Here is a 22,207-nt window from a genome sequence, read left to right as displayed (position 1 = left end):
TTAAAATCATACCAAAATACTCTCCAAGTACCCACCATATGACCCGGCAACTCAAGGTAAAAGGTGGGTGACATTCATAGGGTGAAAATCACGACATAATACTCTTAGGGCAGCGACTATAGGAATAGAGGCCAAGCATCTCAAGGTAGAAAAAAGGAGGGTCGATTCACCCATGCAACTCTAAAGGGACTGGTCTGAGGCTTTAGCTTGCGGTCAAACCTCTAGGGGCAGTAAGAACAAAGACACTCGTAGTGCTATTCCCATTAATGACAATCCTACATCATACCCCAACAATAACTATCTTGATGAAGGATGGAGAGAGAAAGATAGAGTTGAACATGAAAGAGAGAGAGGCTTAAAAGACCATCTAGCAAAATCACCAATTCAATTAATCTCAAGATACCTAACTACATCCACAAGACTATAATGCAAATAAGAAACCCTAAAGATTAAAAAGCCAAGTCCAAATTTACAAGATAACCCTAACATTGATAAAATTCTTAAAATAACTAAAGGATCAAAATAGCCATAAATCAATTCAAATTCCAAGAATATCCAAATTTCTCAAAGAAAAAATCCCAAATATCTTGAATTTAAATCTTCAGCCGCTTTTCTCATACTGCATAAGTAACTCGTCTTCAATCCCAAACTCCTATCCACCCCATCCTAAATTTTGAACCTAAGACCTCTAAAACAGATGATATTCAAATTGTTCGTCTGTCAAAACCTACTATATAGCCATCACAGATATGATTTATCTTATTCATTCATCTTCTTTAATAAATTATAGGGCTATCAGTTATCACCTTGGCCCCATGATACGCGGTTGTTTAAATTTCCTCCTAAAGTTTTAATTGAGGCAACGCCTAGAGGTGTAAGTGGGTCAAGCTTACTCGCGAGCTACTCGGACTCGACTTGCCCCCTAACTCAACTCGACTCGACTCGACTTGATTCTATTCAAGTTCAAGTCGAGTTCTACTCAAGTATTTTAATGAATCGAGTTCAAGCTCAATAATAGTACTCAAGTCGTTCAAGCCTAGTTGAGCTTTTTAATTTTATTATGTTTATATATATATATATATATATCATATAATATATATTTTATAAATATATTTAATATTATATATACATTATATATATATATATTTATATATGTATTTAATATTAATTTATAATCAAGTCGAGTTAATTAAATTGAGTTTGAGTTTTGTGAACTTACAGTCGAGTCAAGTTCAAGTCGAGTTTCGAGCTCAACATTTCCGAGTCGAGTCGAATCGAGTCGAGTTCGAGTATTTTACTGTGTCAACTCGACTTGAATACACCCCTAGCAATGCCCAACCCAACTTCAAATTAATCTTTAGATTGCAACCCCAACCCCCCCCCCCCCTCCCCCCGCCCCCCACAAGTTATAAATTGAGGTTAACTCTAATGGTTTAAACGATTGCATAGAAAATCACATGAAATTTTGGAAAAAAGTAGTTAGATTAGATTAAATGAAGACGGTGGGCTCAATTTCATTCAGGCAATACCAATACAGATTTTCCCACGTGCAATTGTGCAAAATGGGGAGGACATTGCCTTATTGGAACTTTAGCAAGTATTGAAAATGAAACCAAACCTTGGGGACAACCTAACCCCATCTTCATGCGGCGTGCAACATATTGACATAGTTTAGGGGAATTCTTGGTCCTTTTTAGTAGTTTTCATAATATACAATGGCAACTACTTTAGCTGGTTTTGGTATGTGGAACATTTTCTATCCTCTATTTGCTAGTTGGTTGTGCCACCTTGAGTTGTCAAACGGCTATTTATGTTTTTAACGGGTTATGCCTTTAATTAAATGGGTCCAGCTTTAAAGACTTATGCCCTCTCTTTATTAGCACTCTTGCACCTTTTGAGAGGAAACTGTGCAAATAGATTTAAATATTAGGGTCAACTGCGCATACCTTGTTGCCTCCTATCACTCTCTCCTACTTAATTTGCTTTCCCACCTTCTTCTTTGGTGGTGCCATGACTTGGAGTTTACCAAGATCATCAAGCATATTAATGCACATGGCTATCAAACCAAAAGGCTTGGAAGACTGCTTTGCACCCTTCCTCTTGGTGCTTTTCTCTTCTCCTTCATTTTCCCTAACTTTTGCTGCCTTTATTTTAACCCACTCCCAACCAGTCCCAAATCTGTTTCTTCATCAATCAATTAGTATACTTCCATCCCCTTCACATGTTTACACTTGAAAACATTTCTTTGCAATTGATGTAGCCTATGGTACAAGCTCTAAGTAATTACCCGTGATGTCAATAATTAAAGTGCATTCTTCTTCTAAATTTTCCCTTTTTAATAGGATGGCCGCGAACTAAAAAATTTGCCCCTAAAAATTGAAATTCCTTTTGTCCTGATTGAACCATCGAAGAGTTAAATTTTCTAGCCTCCTTCATTCTGCTTCTAGAAAAATTTTTCCCTTCCTGCAAAACCCTATTTTCACGGGTAAAATTCTCCCAAGATAACAGTTTCTACTAAACAAACAGAGCTTCTTGTAAACTAAGAAAAACAACCTACTAACTTTCATGGCTGCTGAAACAGATTGAAACAGCAAACCAATCTGACGGAAACAAGCTGAAAAATAGTCGGGAACCTCACCTAATCGGAGACCCGGACCGTAAGATCTGCCCTCCGCCATGAGAGACCGATGCGAGATTGAGCAGAGATTCCAAAGCTGATCGGGGAAAAGGCCTGCGATGGCTGACGGAGTCGGCTCTAGGAGATGATATGAGAAGAGAGAGAGATTCTGATGGGAGGAAAATGACGGCTTTGATTTGAATTATGGAAGTCTGCTTGGGGACTGTCTGAAGTCATTGCAAAATGTGTCGGCCAATGAATGCTGGACATCTGGCACAAACGGGCAGAAACAACTAACTGGCTGTTGATTGAGCTCAAAAACCTCCTCTTTTAGTGAAAAAAATTACAAGTTTTAACTGTATGACACTTTTCTCTTTCAAATAATCCCTCCTTCCTCAAAAAATAATACATATGTTTATATTTTGAGTAAAATTATAAGTTAGTTCCAACATTGAAATTTATTTTAATTTTTGTATTTTTAATTAATATAGGTATTTATTAATTATATGTACTTATTTTTGTTTCTTAATTAAATTTAAAAATATTAATAGATTTTTCCTTTAAATATTGTTGAATTAGAATTACACGTCTTATAACTACTATTCAATATAATATATTAGGTGTGTTGCATGTGATTATATGTGAATAATATTGCCTAAAATGAGTTTATTATATTGTCATAATTTAGAATATAAATATTAAAGTTTGAGTATTCAAAGTTATTTATAAAAAGTTCAAATTTTGTTAAAAAAATATAAAATATAAACATCGGCATAAGAGAATGTTATATAAGATACCAAATGACACAAATACTCTAATTAAAATTATGACTAATATTGTATCTTAATACTTTCATAGCCTTATAGATTAAAAAATTAATAAGGGTATTTTTATTAATACTCTAATTAAAATTATGATTGTATTGTATTTTAATTTAATATTTACATAGCCTTGTAGAATAAAGAATTAATAAGAGTGCTTTATTTATTTTTATTTTATAAAAATCAAAAGATATGACCTTTCCGATAAGAATGTTAATGACTAACAATTTCTAAATGTGATTTGCTCCCTAAAATATTAACTATTATTTTTTTTTTTTTGTTTACTTAATGACTGGTTAATAAGCTTTTTAAATTTTAAACAAATATAAAATTATTATTTTAAGAGTACTTTTGGGTCCATAGTTTCATTTTTAAAATTTTTTTTTTTTAATTATACTGTTATTTATCTAAATGTTATTAGACAATTAGTTGTTTAAAATTTAAAAATTTTATTAACCGGTCAATACAAACAATTATGAAGTCTACATAGAGATAAAATATGTCACTCATAATATTTTGGATCTCACTTGGTGCATTTTTTAGAACAAAAGGCATAACATGCATTCATATTATCCAAAGGGAACTGTAATATTTGTCTTCTTTAGCAATCTAGACTTGTCAGAAGTCTGATTTCATGTCAAATTTGGAGAATACTTCGGCATTACAAACACGTTTTAACATATATGATTTGTTTGAAATGGGTTATCTTATCCATCTTAACGCTTTATTCAAGGGTTTGTAATTGATCACTAATCTAGAAGCTCCTCTTTCAAGTTCTAATGTGCTTTGGACATAGAAGGCAAAACAGTTCCATGGGAATTTTGATTTTTAATGAGTTTTTTGTCAAACAGGTCCTCTTTTTTTTTTTTATAGTAATATAAGATTTCATTAGACATTTGAATTGTCTAGCCTTGGTAGGGATGTTATTTTATAAAAAACATTTTTCATAAGGTAAACTTATAATATATTTTTTCCTTTCCCAAAATACATTTAGGAGTTCAGAACATAATATACACAATACACTAGGAATATAGGTTCCCAATTAGACGGGTTGGTTCTGCGATTCTTTATTTCTCTCCATCTCTCAACTCGGTCACATTCTCATCAATTGGCCATAATCCATCTCTCTCGACTCATCTTAAACTCTTATCTCTAATCTACAGAGCCTTTCAAGTTTGCCGCAAAGGTCATGGCCGAGACGCCACTTCTTTGATCCTTATTGCCATCTTGATTTGTATATTGATCGATCTGTGAATCGATCCTTGCTTCTTTGATCCTTCTTGTCATCACAATACACTAGGAATATAGGTTCCCAATTAGACGGGTTGGTTCTGCGATTCTCTATTTCTCTCCATCTCTCAACTCTGTCACATTCTCATCAATTGGCCATAATCCATCTCTCTCGACTCATCTTAAACTCTTATCTCTAATCTACAGAGCCTTTCAAGTTTGCCGCAAAGGTCATGGTCGAGACGCCACTTCTTTGATCCTTATTGCCATCTTGATTTGTATATTGATCGATCTGTGAATCGATCCTTGCTTCTTTGATCCTTCTTGTCATCTTGATTTGTATATTGATCGATCTGTGAATCGATCCTTGCTTCTTTGATCCTTCTTGTCATCAATTTGTGAATCAATCCTTGTTTCTTTGATCCTTGTTGCCATCAATATGTGAATTGATCAATTTATTAGCTAAGAGGGTCAAATCCCTCCCTCTTCTAATGCAAACAAGGAAAATTCCTTGTTGTTCCATTTAGAACTTGAAATATTAGGGAAAGGAAAGAAAATATTAAGAAATCCACACGAGTGTTTGGTTATTGAGGAAACTAAGAGAGAAAATAAAAAATATATCAAATTCATGAACAAAATTTTTATTTTAAATATCTTTAATATTTAGTTTTCCTTAAATTTTAGTCATATAAAAATAGATTTTCATTTTTACTATATTTAAATAGAAAAGGAGAATATAATAGAAAATGAGTTTCTTCCTTATTTTATTTTTCTTTCCTTTTCCTAAGCAAAATCCTTGATCCAAACGAACCGTGTAGGAATTGATCTTCAAATGGAAAATAGTTACAATTAAAAAAACTCTCTAACAATAATATCAAACTATGGCGCACCAGAATTTTGGTGTTTCTTTTTTCTTTTTTGAGAAAGATGAGCAAAATTGAGAAATTAGACAGAAGTTAAGAGTTAGTATTGACATCTATGATGAAAATTTTGGACTTGAAGGGCATACATATAGAATTTGAATTCGCACTTGCTATTTATGGTCACTAGATCGAATGTCCAAACGTTGACTCATTATTTGTCATTACATAGCCCATTGATAGTGCACACATCCAAAAGCCACCGTTTATGTGACTCCAAGTAGAGTTGCCCTAATTAGCCTGTTTTTGTTTTGTTTTCATGTGTTGTGCCATAAAATAATAGAATTGTATATTTTATATATACAATGCTACATTTAAAAATAAATAAAAACAAATAGATAACTTAAAAATTTTCAAACTCTCTCAAATTTTCAACTCTAATAGCTTAAAATCCTATTGAATCATAACTTAAAAATAGAGTAAATATAATGGGATTAAATTGGCCTTTATATTGTCACATGTTTAAAATATAGTTTACAAAAGAAAGATTAGGTTGGGCGGTCCAGGGCCTTCTCAATCCCAAAAGTTAGCTCATAGGGTGAGACTTTCCCTCACACTTTGATATACCCCAAACATATCAGCCTCAAAGGAATATCATCCGTCATAAAGGAGCATTAAAAGCACGGCCACGATAAGGGCCCTCATCACTCCGAGGGTGCTGCTCAAACCAAGAGATTGCTATCAACTCCCTAAAAGCTAGAGCGATTCACACCTGCACCATAATTCGCCAATAAATGGCATCACAGCCTCGAGTCAACTCCAGCCACTATAAATGGGGACTCGGATAAGAGGCTAAGGTAAGTCATTATGAGCCCACTCTTACTGTTGCATTCAAGATCTTTGAAGCATTTCCCTTACTTAGGCATTGGAGTGATTCCCCAGAGTACACCCCGGGTCCTCCAAGCTTGTTTTGTTTTCAGCCTTTTCACGTCATCAGAAATCGAAGAGTAGCCTCACAGGTCATCGCCATTTTTATCCTGCAAAAGTTGGCGCCGTTTGTGGGAACTTACTCTAAGAGGTGCTCATCTTGCACCCGACCTCTGACACTCGAATAATGACAACCACTCATAGCTCAAGCTCCGACCCTGCTGCTGGAAAAGAATCACCTAGTTTATTCACTCCACACCCATAGAACGTTCGAGGGCCACCAAGGAGGAATTTCTCGCCTTCCAAAGAAGAATGGAAGCTTCCCAAAAGAAGATGGAGGATATGTTCAACCTACTCTTGCAAAAAAAGAGTCAGGAAGAGCATTTCCCCCGCCAACAACAGGTTAGCTCCAACTCGCCTAAGAAAGCAAAGAAACTGAAGGAGAGTGAGGAAAAAACTGATCTCATTAAGAAGGTGGAAGACACAAACAGTGTAGGAGTCAATGAGTAAAGATCGACCGAGTTAGAGGAGAGGATTAAAAGATAGACCAAATTGAGAAGATGATAAAAGAGGGTAGAACTAACCCCTTCTACGGGGAAACCTCTCTAACATCCTAGGAGTCGTCGTTCACCAGAGAAGTGATGGAGGTCCCGCTACCCAGCAAGTTCAAAATGCTAACCTTTGAAAGGTACGAGGTGTCGCCACATCACGGGAGTCCGTGCCTCGGGCAGCGAAATAAAAATTAAGTTTAACTTTCAAGGAAACAATACTAATATCGGAGTCGCCACTAACCTTTTAGTGTGGTTAGAACACATGATTACTACCCCGTTAAGGGCAGAATGAGTCTATGTTACCAGAGTTGGGCTCGAAAGTTCGGTTACGCGAGGGGAAGGTACGAGCACCCCCTACGCGTCCGTTCTTACGAACGGTACCTAATTAATTTAGAATTATCCCTAAGTCAATTTAGTAAGTTTTTAAAATTACTCCCCTAGAAAATTTACTAATACACATACAAAGTGGATAAATAAATAAATAAACAAGTAAATAAATAATACAAAAATATATATAAAATATAAATATTTACATATTCTCTCAGAACCAAAGGTACGTGAAGCCCGAAGGCTTATACCCCAGCATTAAAATCATAGGGATTAAAAATAAAAAATAACTTTATAAAATACACTCCCAAATTTTAGAAATCTTATGGGTTTTCCTAAGTATGAAAATACTAATTTGGGAGGTTTTGGATAATAGATATAATAATTTAAACATAATAATAAAGATAAAAAAAAAAGTAATAAATTAGAATATTAGGATACCACAATACATACTAATCAACATATATAATACAAGCTCAAATACTAAAACTAACACAATACAAAATACTAGATATAAATATAAGATATTTGCTAAGATTCTAAACATACCACCACACTATAAGACTAAATATATAACACGAGCTAAAATATCCAACATACCAATAATAGTAGAATATAAAATATATAATATAGACTAAGATAATGAACATACCATAATATTAAAATACTATATGTACGTTATAAACAAAAATACTCAAACATACCATAATACATATAATCATGATTATAATAATAATAAATATCCACAAAAACTATAATATGTAACAAATTACTATAACACTATATATACTAAACATATAATATGATAGCATGATACCAAAACACCAAATATATTATATTACCTAAAATATAAAACTTACCATAATAAATAATACCTTATATATTAACATACTAAAAGTATCATAATAATAATAAATATATAGTATTACTCAAGATGCTATATTAAAAGTTACCTAAAATACTAAATTAGATGTATGATGTTACTTATAAATCCTAAGTTGTTAAATACCTAATATGACTAACATTCTAGAATACTAAATACACATACAACTATAGTTCTAAAATACCACATATACTACAACTAATCTACTAAAAATCCTAACATGACCAAAATTCTAAAATACTAATAATATAATACAAAGTTAACATACAATATAAGCATGAATAAAATAATAATATATATATATATATATATATATATATTTTACACATAAGAACCACAACAAGATAACAACCCGAAACCTAAGAATACATATTATATATGCAACTTGAATATTGCGCACTAAAACTATGACAACAAAAATTATTACATTTAAATATTACAAATGAAATCTTACCTTGGTAATAAAAAGAAAAAAAAAATCCTACAATAATGAAGATAAACAAATTAGTATTTATAAATATGGATATTAATTATTAAAAATCCTAAAACAATAACCAAGCAAAATTTAAACTTTACAACCAAAACGTGTGTGTGCTGTGTGTGTTTTACTGTGTGTGATGTGTGTGTGTGCAGTGTGTGTGTTGCTGTGTGTGCTATGTGTGTGTGCAGTGTGTGTTTTGTGTGTGTGTGTGCAGTGTGTGTTTTGCAGGATATACACACAGATGCAGAAGCAAAATAAAAAAAACTCAAACTTTATATAATAAAACACAAGCTGAATCAATATATGTATATATTTGTATGTGTGTGTATGTTATACAGCAAAGGGGCAGGGAGGTACTTACAATGGAGGTACTTGCAGAGGGGGAATACCGCCGGAGAACTGGGGGATCTTGCCGGGAGCAGGAGTGGGTTTGTGCAGCGGTGATGGCTGGAGCAGAGGCTGGCCATGAGGTTGGCGAAGAGCGGCGTGGCGGCTTGCTGCGTCAGGAATAGAGGCGGTGATGAGGATGGGAGTGCTCCGCTCGGAGGAGGCCACAGGCGCTGCTGGCGGTGGCTGCTGGTGCTGGTAGCAAAGGCGGGCCGTGAGGTTGGCGGAGAGCAGCGTGGCGGCTTGCTGCGGGTGACCTGGGGCGGTGTTGGGTTGCAGAAGAGAGTGGTCCAAAGTGGCGGCTGGTTGGTGAAGACGAAGGCTACTGGACGGAACTGAGATATGGGAGAAAGATTCGTGCGGTGGTGGTGGCTGGGCAGCGGGCCGTCTGCGGGATGGAGAAGAGGGGCGGGGGTCGTGAGGCCGCAGAGTGGTGTCTGGGTAGATGGAGAAAAATAATAAAGCTAGTTTTTTTTTTTTGAATGGCTCCGTGCGCCCCACCATGTGTTTGTGCTGTCTGCCCCCCTTGCGTTGCGCCCTGCGCCCCTCCTTTATAAAAAAATTTGGAACCCTAGACTCTTCTTTTTGATTTTATTTTGCTTTTTCTTTTATTTTTCTACTTTTACTCTTATGGAAATAATGAATATGGTAACTAAATATAATAATAATAATGATAATAATAATAGTAATGTAATAATGACAAGATTTGAAAATAATATAATAATAGTATGATAATAGTCATAATAAAGTAATATTTAAAAATAATAATAATAATAAGGATAATAAGAAAAATAATAGTAAAGTAATAATAATAATTATAACACTCTAATAAGAAAATAATATTTAAAATAATGATAATGATAATAAGAGAAATAATAATAATAATACATTAATAATAGTAATGGGAATGGTAATGGAAATAATAATAAAATACTATGATAATAATAATAATAATAATAATAATAATAATAATAATAATAATAGCAAACTAATAGAAATAATAATAAAGCAATAATAATAATGTATGAAGATAATAATAATAATAATAATAATAATAATAATAATAATAATAATAATAATAATGATAATAATAGTAATATAGTTATAATAATAATAATATATGAAAAATAACAATATTAATAATAATAATAATAATAATAATAAATAAGGTAATAATAATAATAATGAAAATAATAAGAGGGGACCCTTTGTTTTATTTGGCTAGGGCAAAAATAGGGTGTCTACAGCTGCCTCTCTTTGTAGGTTTTGTTGTTTCAGTGTAACAGTAGGAACTGTCCTACGTTTTTTATAGCAACAAGTCTGCAAAGATAAAAGACACCTATTTTAGCCAGGCCACCAAACACCTATTTATGGCTTTTCAATCAGGTACTGTTCACTTCTACCAATCACAGATAACAAGGCAATCTAGGAATGTTCAACGCGATTCTCTGGAATATGACTTCTTGAATGAACAAGCTAATCCAACTGATATTTTTGAAAGGGTCACAAGAAACTGAAGTGGATGACTTGCATCAGGTTTGAGAACCCCAATGCCGAAATATATGATGATGACTTGCACCAGGTGTGAGAACCCGAGTGCTGAAGCAAATGATGATGACTTACACCGGGCTTGAGCACTTGAGCGCCAAAGTATATAAGAATGACCTGCACTGGGTTTGAGAACCCGAGCACCTAAGTATATAAGAATGACTTGCACTGGGTTTGAGAACCTGAGCACCTAAGTATATGAGAATGACTTGCACTGGGTTTGAGAACCCGAGCGCCTAAGTATATGAGAATAACTTGCACTGGGTTTGAGAACCCAAGCGCCAAAGTACGTGAGACTAACTTACACTGGGTTTGAGAACCCAAGCACCAATGTACTTGAAACTAACTTGCACTCGGTTTGAGAACCCGAGCGCCAAAGTACATGAGACTAACTTGCACTGGGTTTGAGAACCCGAGCGCCAAAATACATGAGACTAACTTGCACTGGGTTTGAGAACCCGAGTGCCAAAGTACATGAGACTAACTTGCACTGGGTTTGAGAACCCGAGCGCCAAAGTATATGAGACTAACTTGCACTGGGTTTGAGAACCCGAGTGCCAAAGTACGTGAGACTAACTTGCACTGGTTTTGAGAACCCGAGTGCCAAAGTACTTGAGACTAACTTGCACTGGGTTTGAGAACCCGAGCGCCAAAGTACATGAGACTAACTTGCACTGGGTTTGAGAACCCGAGCGCCAAAGTACATGAGACTAACTTGCACTGGGTTTGAGAACCCGAGCACCAAAGTACATGAGACTAACTTGTACTGGGTTTGAGAACCTGAGCGCCAAAGTACATGAGACTAACTTGCACTGGGTTTGAGAACCCGAGCGCCTAAGTACAATAATGGCTTGCTTCGAATGTAAGAATTCGAACCGTAGCGGATACGATGATCCAGCCATGGGACACAATGATGGCTTGTTTTGAATGTAAGAATCGGAGCCGTAGGGATACGATGATCCAGCCATGGGACACAATGATGGCTTGCTTCGAATGTAAGAATCCGAGCCGTAGGGATACGATGATCCAACTATGGGACACAATGATGGCTTGTTTCGAATGTAAGAATTTGAGCCGTAGGGATACGATGATCCAGCCATGGGACATAATGATGGCTTGCTTCGAATGTAAGAATCCGAGCCACAGGGATACGATGATCTAGCCATGGGACACAATGATGGCTTGCTTTGAATGTAAGAATCCGAGCCGTAGGGATACAATGATCCAGCCATGGAACACAGTGATGGCTTGCTTTGAATGTAGGAATCCGAGCCGTAGGGATACGATGATCTAGTCATGGGACACAATGATGGCTTGCTTCGAATGTAAGAATTCGAGCCGTAGCGGATACGATGATCCAAGCCACCTCAACCAGTAATAAGGTGTGAAAGCAAAGTTTGGAAAGTTGTTACTCTATTTAGAAAATGCACTTGGGGTAAAGTCCGAATGTTAATGAATGAATCCTCTTATCTTTGGGATTTGTTGCCCCAGTTTCAAAATAAATCAATGTGTGTCTGGGGTCAACTTGCCCCAGTTTTTCAAGTAAATCAATGTGCGCTTAGGGTCAGCTACCCCAGCACATAATTAAACACAACAGGAATCTCTCCATCAAGAATGTCAAATAATCATTTGAAAGCTTAAGACAAGTGTGAAGGGTGCTCTATTGCTGCTTGTGATGCTAGAATGCAATGATATGTTGCTATATGTATGCATGTTGTTAACTTATAATGCAGTGATACGTTGCTATTGATATGCATGTTACTAACTTGTGATTATATGTATATATTTTTTATTTTTTATTTTTTATTTTTTGTGTAATGTATGAAACGCACAACAACAATGCATGAGATGTATGGTAATGCGTGAAATGTATGACAATACATGAGATGCATGGTAATACATGAAATGCATGACAATGCATGAGATGTGTGGTAATGTGTGAAATATAGGGTAATTCATGAAATGCATAGCGATGCATAAGATGTATGGTAATGCATAAAATTTAGGTAATGCATGCAATGGATGATAATGCATGAAATGTAAGCAACGCCTGAAATTTGAGCAATGCATGTCATATAGAGCAATGCGTGACAATGTATGTAAGTAATGCATGAAATGCATGAGATGTATGGTAATGCATGGAATGCATGGCAATGCCTGAAATTTAGGTGATGCATGAAATACATGGCAATACATGAAATTTAGGCAATTTATGAAATTTGGACAATGCATGTCATATAGATGCATGACAATGTATGAAATGTAGGTGATGCATGAAATGCATAACAATACATGTGATGTATGGTAATGCATGGAATGCATGGCAATGCATAAAATTTAGGTGATGCATAGCAACGCATGAGGTGTATAGTAATCCATGGGATGCATGGTAATACATGAAATGCATGGCAATGAAGGAATCGTGTAAAGATGCATGAAAAGTATGGTAATGTGTGAAATATATGGCAATGCATGATATAAAGGGTAATGCATGAAATGCATCGCAGTGCATGAAATGTGAGGTAATGCATGAAATGCATGGTAATGCATGAAAAATAGGTAATGCATAAAATGCATGACAATGCATGAAATTTGGGTAATACATGAAATGTATGTCAATGCATAACAATGCATGAATCTCTTCTCCCAATGCGCTTGCGATCTTGTCGCATTTAAATGGATCTGTAACTGATCTTGGCTCAATCTTCTTGATTCATCCGATCATGGAAATGATTGACTCGGCTCACATGAAAATCACAAAATTTTCCCCAGTTAAATGGATCTATAGCTAATATTGATCCAATCTGATAAAAAGGCACTCGAATGGGTCCCACTAAAACTTAACTCGAAATTTGCCCCAGTTAAATTCATCTGCCACCGATCTTAACTCTATTGTTGGATTCTTTTGAATAAGTTGATCTTTGAAACCTGACATAACATTTACCCCAGTTAGGCTGCTCTTTCTCCACAGGTAATCTTTTTCATAAAAAATACTGGTGATTTTGAAATTCTTTGACTATCCATCCTCTTTTAACGCTCTAAAGAGTAAGAACGGTTCCTTTTTTTTTTTTCTTTCTTTTAAGAAACGAAGAATGATTATGCAACTATGGCATCAACTTGCTAAATCAAAAGATCATCTGCACAAAATAAATGTTTTACCATGTTTCAATACTATCATAGGGGAAAATTCATACCAGTATTCAAGAGTCGTATAACGTTGATTTCCCAGTCTAGATGATTGTCTTTCTCTTCGACTGCCCCAGTTTCATCAACCCATATTTTGATCTCAAGATAGTCTTTAAGACTCGGGACGAAATGTAGGCTTAGGGATGTAGGCTTTCAGAATAAAAGGTAAACTAAGGCTCAAAAATACCACCCCAAATAATGTTTTATGCCCCTAGTTCGAGTTGAGGCGTTTTGCAAGATGTTGACCGAACTTGTTATTTAAACAAGTTACCTACGTACCTTTTCAGGATCAGGTCATTGCGTAGTTCAGACTCAACATTGAGTCTGACAAATCATTTAAGACAATAATGTATACCAATCTAGTCAGGACTTTCATTTGGACCGTAATGTAGGTTATAGATATGAGTTAAAGAAAGAAAGATTTAAATAAGGCTCAAAATTTATCAATCTTATCACACGTATTCGCTAGTCAAAGATCACATATGAATCATGTCCCTTATTTTTCTTTTTTCTTCTTTTTCTTCTTCTTTTTTTTTTTTTTTTTTCTTTCATTCTCCATCTCTTTTATTGCAACTTTCCTTTTTCCTTTCATAAAGGAATCTTGACTTCATTTTCATTTGAACTTCAATTGGGACCAATCTTTTAAAAACTGCCCCAGTGTGGGGTGTGATCCTTCAACAAGTTAATCAAGGAATGAATTTTTCAGGCTCAAAAGGGTTATCAAGGGATTTTTTCTTTGACTCTCTTTTAGGTAGTAGAAAAATGGCCTATCATCCTTTTGGTAATGATTATTGTCTCAAATGATTCGCTAAACGCTAAGGGACCCAAACCTAGGTTAGATTTATGGTAATTTGACTTTTAAGAAAAATTTGGTTTAACATTCAGGCTCAACTTGGTTAACAAAGGGTAAATCATTGTTTGGGTTCTTTTTAGGGATAACTGGTCGGCCAATGAGGGTCATCCATCATTTGATCAAAACATTAGTGATGAATTGACAGGAAATTATCAGAACAGCGCAGCCACTTCGTTGAATTCCTTGGAAAGTAAGATACTTCTTCATAACATTTGAATTTGATGACCTTCTCTATTTTTGACTCTTGGGTTAAATTTTTTAAAATTAACAGCTCTTTCCGGCTTGTGAATACTGGCAATATTATTTTCCCTATTCCCGCATGAAACATAAGCAACAAAATTTGGCAATTGGAATCATGATGCAAGTGAGATAACGAAATGCATAATTCATTTAATTAAAGACAGAAAATCTTCCGAGACATAGGCGTCCACGGATTACAAAAGGCAAATAACAATGGGGAAAACAAAAGAACACCAAATGAAAAGGATTAAATAGTCAAAAGCTCGCTATTCTAGCACTTTAGCCTCTGTGGATAACGACTGAAACCATTGATTTGGGAACCTCCCAGATATGTTAACCACTTCCTTCCTCATGTTTGGGCAAAGGATTCTCCTGGACTCCCAGTTGCTTGTCATCAAAAGCTAACCATCCCGCGTCTCTTAATGATTGCACTTTGTGTTTGAAAGCCCAACATCGGTCAATAGTATGGCTGAGAGAGTTAGCATGGTACTCACAACGAATCCTAGGATCATACCACTGTGGAGGAGGGTTTGTAACGGGCATCCCAGGGATTGCAGATACCATCCCCCTTTCTCGTAGCTGAGGAAATAATTCAGCATATGTCATGGGAATGGGGTCCACCCTTTGGAAGTTTCTGGTCACATTCTTGTCTTATGCTTGCTGATTCGGCAGGGTGAACGTAGGACTAGAGTGAACAATCTGGGGCCTTGTGCCTGTATGCATCGTTTGATTTACCATGGGCTCAAAACCAAAGTTTCTCTTGGGCCATTGGTTCCCACCTCTGGTGTATTGATTCTTCCAGTTAAACTGCCCTTGTATCATTTGTGCCTCTTCCTCCTTCTTCTTATTAGTCCACCTTTTGCCTAAACCAGTTTCTGTGCCACTATCCTTGACTAGGCCTGCCTTGATATCGCCTTCAATTCTTCCCCCCGCAACCACAATATCCATAAAATTGTGGGGAGTTGCTCCCCGAAGGTGCGTGCGGTAGGGATCTTTTAATGTGCTTACAAACAAAGAGATGGCTTCTCGGTCACTCACTGGGGGGGTCCACCTGGATCGACATATCTCTCTACTTATAAGTATATTCTTTGAATGTTTCGGTGGGTTTCTTATCCATTTCTTGTAGAGTCATTCGATCAGGCGCCATCTCCGTCACATGGCGGTAGTGAGTGATAAAGGCATTGGCCAAGTCCTTCCAAGTGCGGACCCGAGCCTTATCTTGCTGAATGTACCAACGGATAGCGGACCCGGTCAAACTACTTTGAAAACAATGCATCATTAGTTTTTCATTGGCTGAGTAAGCGGCCATTGCTTGGCAGTATATCACTAAATGTGTTCGAGGGCACCGGGTCCCATCGAACTTTTCAAAGTCTGGCATTTTGAACTTTGGCGGCAGGGTGACTTTTGGCACCAAGCAAAGATCATTTGGATTAACGGAATCGAAAGTATTAGATCCTTCCATTGATTTTAAGCACTCTACCAATATGTCATAGTGACGCTTAGTCTCAGATATATTCATCCCCATATCAGAAGATACTAATGGAGGAGTTCCTACCACTGGGAACCCCTGTGCTGGCATAGCAGGGATGAAAGGAGGCATATTGGGCCCCCCATGACACCAGGTGGTGGAATTAATGTTTGTCTATGATCTGAGGTGAACTCTGGGGGATGAGCGGGGTCCACATCTACTTCGGGATCAACATGTACTGCCTTTCCCTTGTTCATCAATAACTCCAGAACCTTACTTATCTTATCATTTATCTCTTCTTGTCCTTGTTCTAGACCCATGACTCTATTTTCCAATTGTTCACTCATTTCTCTCGCTCTTCGCTTGGTATTGTACTGATGCGTGGTGGTCTCAATTTTTGCTTTATGTTACTCAAACCACCTCTTTGATTACGAACTGAAAACCAAAAAATTCCTTTTTAGAATCATGAATGCACAATTATGCACTGCATGAGTGAATGTGTTTTGATGCATGATCAGGGTATGCAATAGGTGTTTATGTATGGATGCAACTAATGTACTTATACATACAAACAAAGATATGAGTGTGCATGCAACCTATCGTGCATGACTATGTATGAAATGAAGTGCATGCATACGATGTAACCTAAATGACAACTTAGCCAGGATTCTAGAAAAATTCCACTAATGAAACATTTCAAAGATTAAAACGACCATTGATGGGTGACAATTTCAGTTCAATTTCCCCCTCAACCATTCATTTCCTTGATGATGGTCCATGTACCTCAAATTTTATGAATGGTTAGATTATGTTATGAGGTTGGGGTTGACCCAGGCTAGTCAACCCATGGGATTCGTTCAATGCAGACTTGTGGAATTTAGTGTGCACTTGGGCCTCAAGTATTTTAAAATATGGGCTTCAATGTATTTCATGATGAGATCAGGCCCTAGTTTTAAAAGGACTTGGGCTTGGATTGCTTAGAAAATGTTGGCCCGAATTTTTGGGTGATAGGGCCGAAACCCATTTTTGGAAATCTGGGTTTGACCCTTTTTGAAAATCAGGCCTGGGCCAAGTTTTTACTTAGGAAAAGGTCGGGCCTAGATTTGTTTTTAAAGAATTGGGCCCGAGTTATTTGAAAAGGGTTGGGCTGACCCATATTTTAAAAAGCTCGGGCCAAGGGCTTCATTTTTTTTTAAAGGATGGGTCATGGTCTCATAATTGGTCTTTTTTAGAATACTAGCTAAGTAGTATGTAAGTCTAAAATGGATGCAAAATGTATGGTATAATACAAGGTATCTCACAACATATATACAACATGCTATACATGGAGAAGGATGTGGCTCTTGTTCCGACCCAAGGTAGGTTCGTATATACAGGGTTCTTCATGGCTCTATCCTAGTTAAGGACAAACTATGGACAAGTACGTGTGGGTAGGCTGTAATCCCTATTGACAAGAAGGACCCCAGTTTGAAATTTCATCCTCCCCCATAGGGGTCCGGACAAAACTCGCACTGAGCGGGGTGGTTCGCGGGTCCCATCAAACTTAAGCTACGAAGGGACAAACGCTATTACACCCCTATCTAATCTTAGCAGGTAAAGCTCGGGTATAGAGTGTGAAAGTGTGTGAATTCAATTTTAACCTAATCCTATTACCCCCACATTTATTCACATGCTATTAAAAATATGGAAACAAGATATTTACAATCAATATATTTATTCAAAAGGTATGTACACAATATGTGCAATTAATATGTTTATTCAAAAAATTTGGAAACAAAATATTTTTAGTTAATATGCTTAAAAAAAATATATATGGAAAAAAAATATTTACGATTAGTATACAAAATATCTATAATTAATATGCTTATTCAAAATATTTACAATTAATATGCTTTATTCAGAATATTTGGAAACAAAATATCTACAATTAATATTCAAAAAATTAGGAAACAAAATATTTTTAATTAATTAAGGTTGTTTGTAAATTATGGAAATAAAATATTTACAATTAATCAAGGTTATTTACAAATTACAATATTCACAAAATAAGAAGCAATTAAAAGATTTATTAAATTTAAACTTGGGATAATTTCTAATTAATTACTGACTCGACTTTCTAAGGTTCCCAGTGGAGTCGCCAAGCTGTCGCGACATCCCGGGAGTGCGTGCCTCGAGCAGCGAAATAAAAATTAAGTTTAACTTTCAAGGAAAAAATACTAATATCGGAGTCGCCACTAACCTTTTAGTGTGGTTAGAACACATGATTACTACCCCGTTAGGGGCAGAATGAGTCTATGTTACCAGAGTTGGGTTCGGGAGTTCGGTTATGCGAGGGGAAGGTACGAGCACCCCCTACGCGTCCGTTCTTACGAACGGTACCTAATTAATTTAGAATTATCCCTAAGTCAATTTAGTAAGTTTTTAAAATTACTCCCCTAGAAAATTTACTAATACACGTATAAAGTGGATAAATAAATAAATAAATAAGTAAATAAATAGTACAAAAATATATATAAAATATAAATATTTACATATTCCCTCAGAACCAAAGGTACGTGAAGCCCGAAGGCTCATACCCCAGCATTAAAATCATAGGGATTAAAAATAAAAAATAACTTTATAAAATACACTCCCAAATTTTAAAAATTTTATGGGTTTTCCTAAGTATGAAAATACTAGTTTGGGAGGTTTTGGATAATAGATATAATAATTTAAACATAATAATAAAGATAAAAAAATTTGTAATAAACTAGAATATTAGGATACCACAATACATACTAATCAACATATATAATACAAGCTCAAATACTAAAACTAGCACAATACAAAATACTAGATATAAATATAAGATATTTGCTAAGATTCTAAACATACCACCACACTATAAGACTAAATATATAACACGAGCTAAAATATCCAACATACCAATAATAGTAGAATATAAAATATATAATATAGACTAAGATAATGAACATACCATAATATTAAAATACTATATGTACGTTATAAACAAAAATACTCAAACATACCATAATACATATAATCATGATTATAATAATAATAAATATCCACAAAAACTATAATACGTAACAAATTACTATAACACTATATATACTAAACATATAATATGATAGCATGATACCAAAACACCAAATATATTATATTACCTAAAATATAAAACTTACCATAATAAATAATACCTTATATATTAACATACTAAAAGTATCATAATAATAATAAATATATAGTATTACTCAAGATGCTATATTAAAAGTTACCTAAAATACTAAATTAGATGTATGATGTTACTTATAAATCCTAAGTTGTTAAATACCTAATATGACTAATATTCTAGAATACTAAATACACATACAACTATAGTTCTAAAATACCACATATACTACAACTAATCTACTAAAAATCCTAATATGACCAAAATTCTAAAATACTAATAATATAATACAAAGTTAACATACAATATAAGCATGAATAAAATAGTAATAATAATAATAATAATATATATATATATATATATATATTTTACACATAAGAACCACAACAAGATAACAACCCGAAACCTAAGAATACATATTATATATGCAACTTGAATATTGCGCACTAAAAATATGACAACAGAAATTATTACATTTAAATATTACAAATGAAATCTTACCTTGGCAATAAAAAGAAAAAAAAAATCCTACAATAATGAAGATAAACAAATTAGTATTTATAAATATGGATATTAATTATTAAAAATCCTAAAACAATAACCAAGCAAAATTTAAACTTTACAACCAAAACGTGTGTGTGCTGTGTGTGTTTTACTGTGTGTGCTGTGTGTGTGTGCAGTGTGTGTGTTGCTATGTGTGTGTGCAGTGTGTGTTTTGCAGGATATACACACAGATGCAGAAGCAAAATGAAAAAAACTCAAACTTTATATAATAAAACACAAGCTGAATCAATATATGTATATATTTGTATGTGTGTGTATGTATATACAGCAGAGGGGCAGGGAGGTACTTACAATGGAGGTACTTGCAGAGGGGGAATACCGCCGGAGAACTGGGGGATCTTGCCGGGAGCAGGAGTGGGTTTGTGCAGCGGTGATGGCTGGAGCAGAGGCTGGCCGTGAGGTTGGCGAAGAGCGGCGTGGCGGCTTGCTGCGTCAGGAATAGAGGCGGTGATGAGGATGGGAGTGCTCCGCTCGGAGGAGGCCACAGGCGCTGCTGGCGGTGGCTGCTGGTGCTAGTAGCAAAGGCGGGCCGTGATGTTGGCGGAGAGCGGCGTGGCAGCTTGCTGCGGGTGACCTGGGGCGGTGTTGGGTTGCAGAAGAGAGTGGTCCAAAGTGGCGGCTGGTTGGTGAAGACGAAGGCTACTGGACGGAACTGAGATATGGGAGAAAGATTCATGCGGTGATGGTGGCTGGGCAGCGGGCCATCTGCGGGATGGAGAAGAGGGGCGGGGGTCGTGAGGCTGCAGAGTGGTGTCTGGGTAGATGGAGAAAAATAATAAAGCTAGTTTTTTTTTTTTTGAATGGCTCCGTGCGCCCCCCCATGTGTTTGTGCTGTCTGCCCTCCTTGCGCTGCGCCCCGCGCCCCTCCTTTATAAAAAAATTTGGAACCCTAGACTCTTCTTTTTGATTTTATTTTGCTTTTTCTTTTATTTTTCTACTTTTACTCTTATGGAAATAATGAATATGGTAACTAAATATAATAATAATAATGATAATAATAATAGTAATGTAATAATGACAAGATTTGAAAATCATATAATAATAGTATGATAATAGTCATAATAAAGTAATATTTAAAAATAATAATAATAATAAGGATAATAAGAAAAATAATAGTAAAGTAATAATAATAATTATAACACTCTAATAATAAAATATTATTTAAAATAATGATAATGATAATAAGAGAAATAATAATGATAATATATTAATAATAGTAATGAGAATGGTAATGGTAATAATAATAAAATACTATGATAATAATAATAATAATAATAATAATAATAATAATAATAATAATAATAATTGCTCGGCAAGGCCTGTCTAGCCCCTTCACCGTCTCGGATCAGCAGAGGTTCTTTGAATCCGACTTAATATATATATATATATAAAATACACACTTAGAGAGGGAGAGATAGGGTAACTTTTGAACTTCCAGGAACAAGTTGCGGAGATTTGAAACTAAGGAGGGACAACTGATATACCCCAAACATATCAGCCTCAAAGGAATATCATCTGTCATAAAAGAGCATTAAAAACACAGCCACAATAAGGGTCCTTATCACTCCGGGGGTGCTGTTCAGACTGAGCAATTGCTGTCAACTCCATAAAGGCCAGAGCGATTTACGCTCTCACCATAATTCTCCAATAAATGACGTCACACCCTCGGGTCAACTCCAGCCACTATAAATGGGGACTCGAAGAAGAGCTAAGGTAAGTCATTCTAAACCCACTATTACTGTTGCATTCAACCTCTTTGAAGCATTCCCCTTACTTAGGCATCGAAGTGATCCCCCGGAATACACCCCGAGTCTTCCAAGCCTATTTTGTTTTCCGCCTTTTCAGGTCATCGGAAGTCGTAGAATTGCCTCACAGGTCATCGCCATTTTTATCCCGCAACACACTTAATAATTGACCACAAACCCCTTCGACAATTGATGTGTGATAAGCTTAACAATCTCTCCCTCACACATTGGGCTCCAAATCGGCGGCACCACGTACCCGGCATCCCGAGGAGAATGTTGAACCATGACTTTGACACTAGTGTTGGGCGGTTCGGTGCACTCGCGCTTCGGTACGTCGTTCGATTTCA

The 22,207-nt window shown here is 35.7% G+C and overlaps 2 protein-coding genes across 2 annotated transcripts in view; both read right to left on the bottom strand.

Moving 5' to 3' along the window:
* LOC131163813 (calmodulin-binding transcription activator 2) overlaps positions 1–2,815 on the bottom strand; it is a 69,992-nt gene extending 67,177 nt beyond the window's left edge. The window contains exon 1 of the mRNA XM_058120583.1: positions 2,639–2,815. Within this exon, the coding sequence (XP_057976566.1) occupies positions 2,639–2,678 (40 nt within the window). The 5' untranslated portion in view covers positions 2,679–2,815. The remainder of the gene's footprint in view (positions 1–2,638) is intronic.
* Positions 2,816–9,054: 6,239 nt separating this feature from the next.
* LOC131163377 (uncharacterized) lies at positions 9,055–20,791 on the bottom strand. Its single transcript, XM_058119972.1, has 2 exons — positions 20,407–20,791; positions 9,055–9,521 (listed from the first exon to the last, which is right to left on the bottom strand). The coding sequence occupies exons 1-2, from the start codon at positions 20,789–20,791 to the stop codon at positions 9,055–9,057; spliced, it is 852 nt and encodes a 283-aa protein (XP_057975955.1).
* Between the last annotated feature and the right edge of the window lie 1,416 nt (positions 20,792–22,207).

Source organism: Malania oleifera, chromosome 9 (genome assembly GCF_029873635.1).
Source record: "Malania oleifera isolate guangnan ecotype guangnan chromosome 9, ASM2987363v1, whole genome shotgun sequence".
Classification (NCBI taxonomy): Eukaryota; Viridiplantae; Streptophyta; class Magnoliopsida; order Santalales; family Ximeniaceae; genus Malania; species Malania oleifera.
The sequence above is the reverse complement of the archived record's forward strand: the minus strand, read 5'-3'. Positions and strand labels throughout refer to the sequence as shown.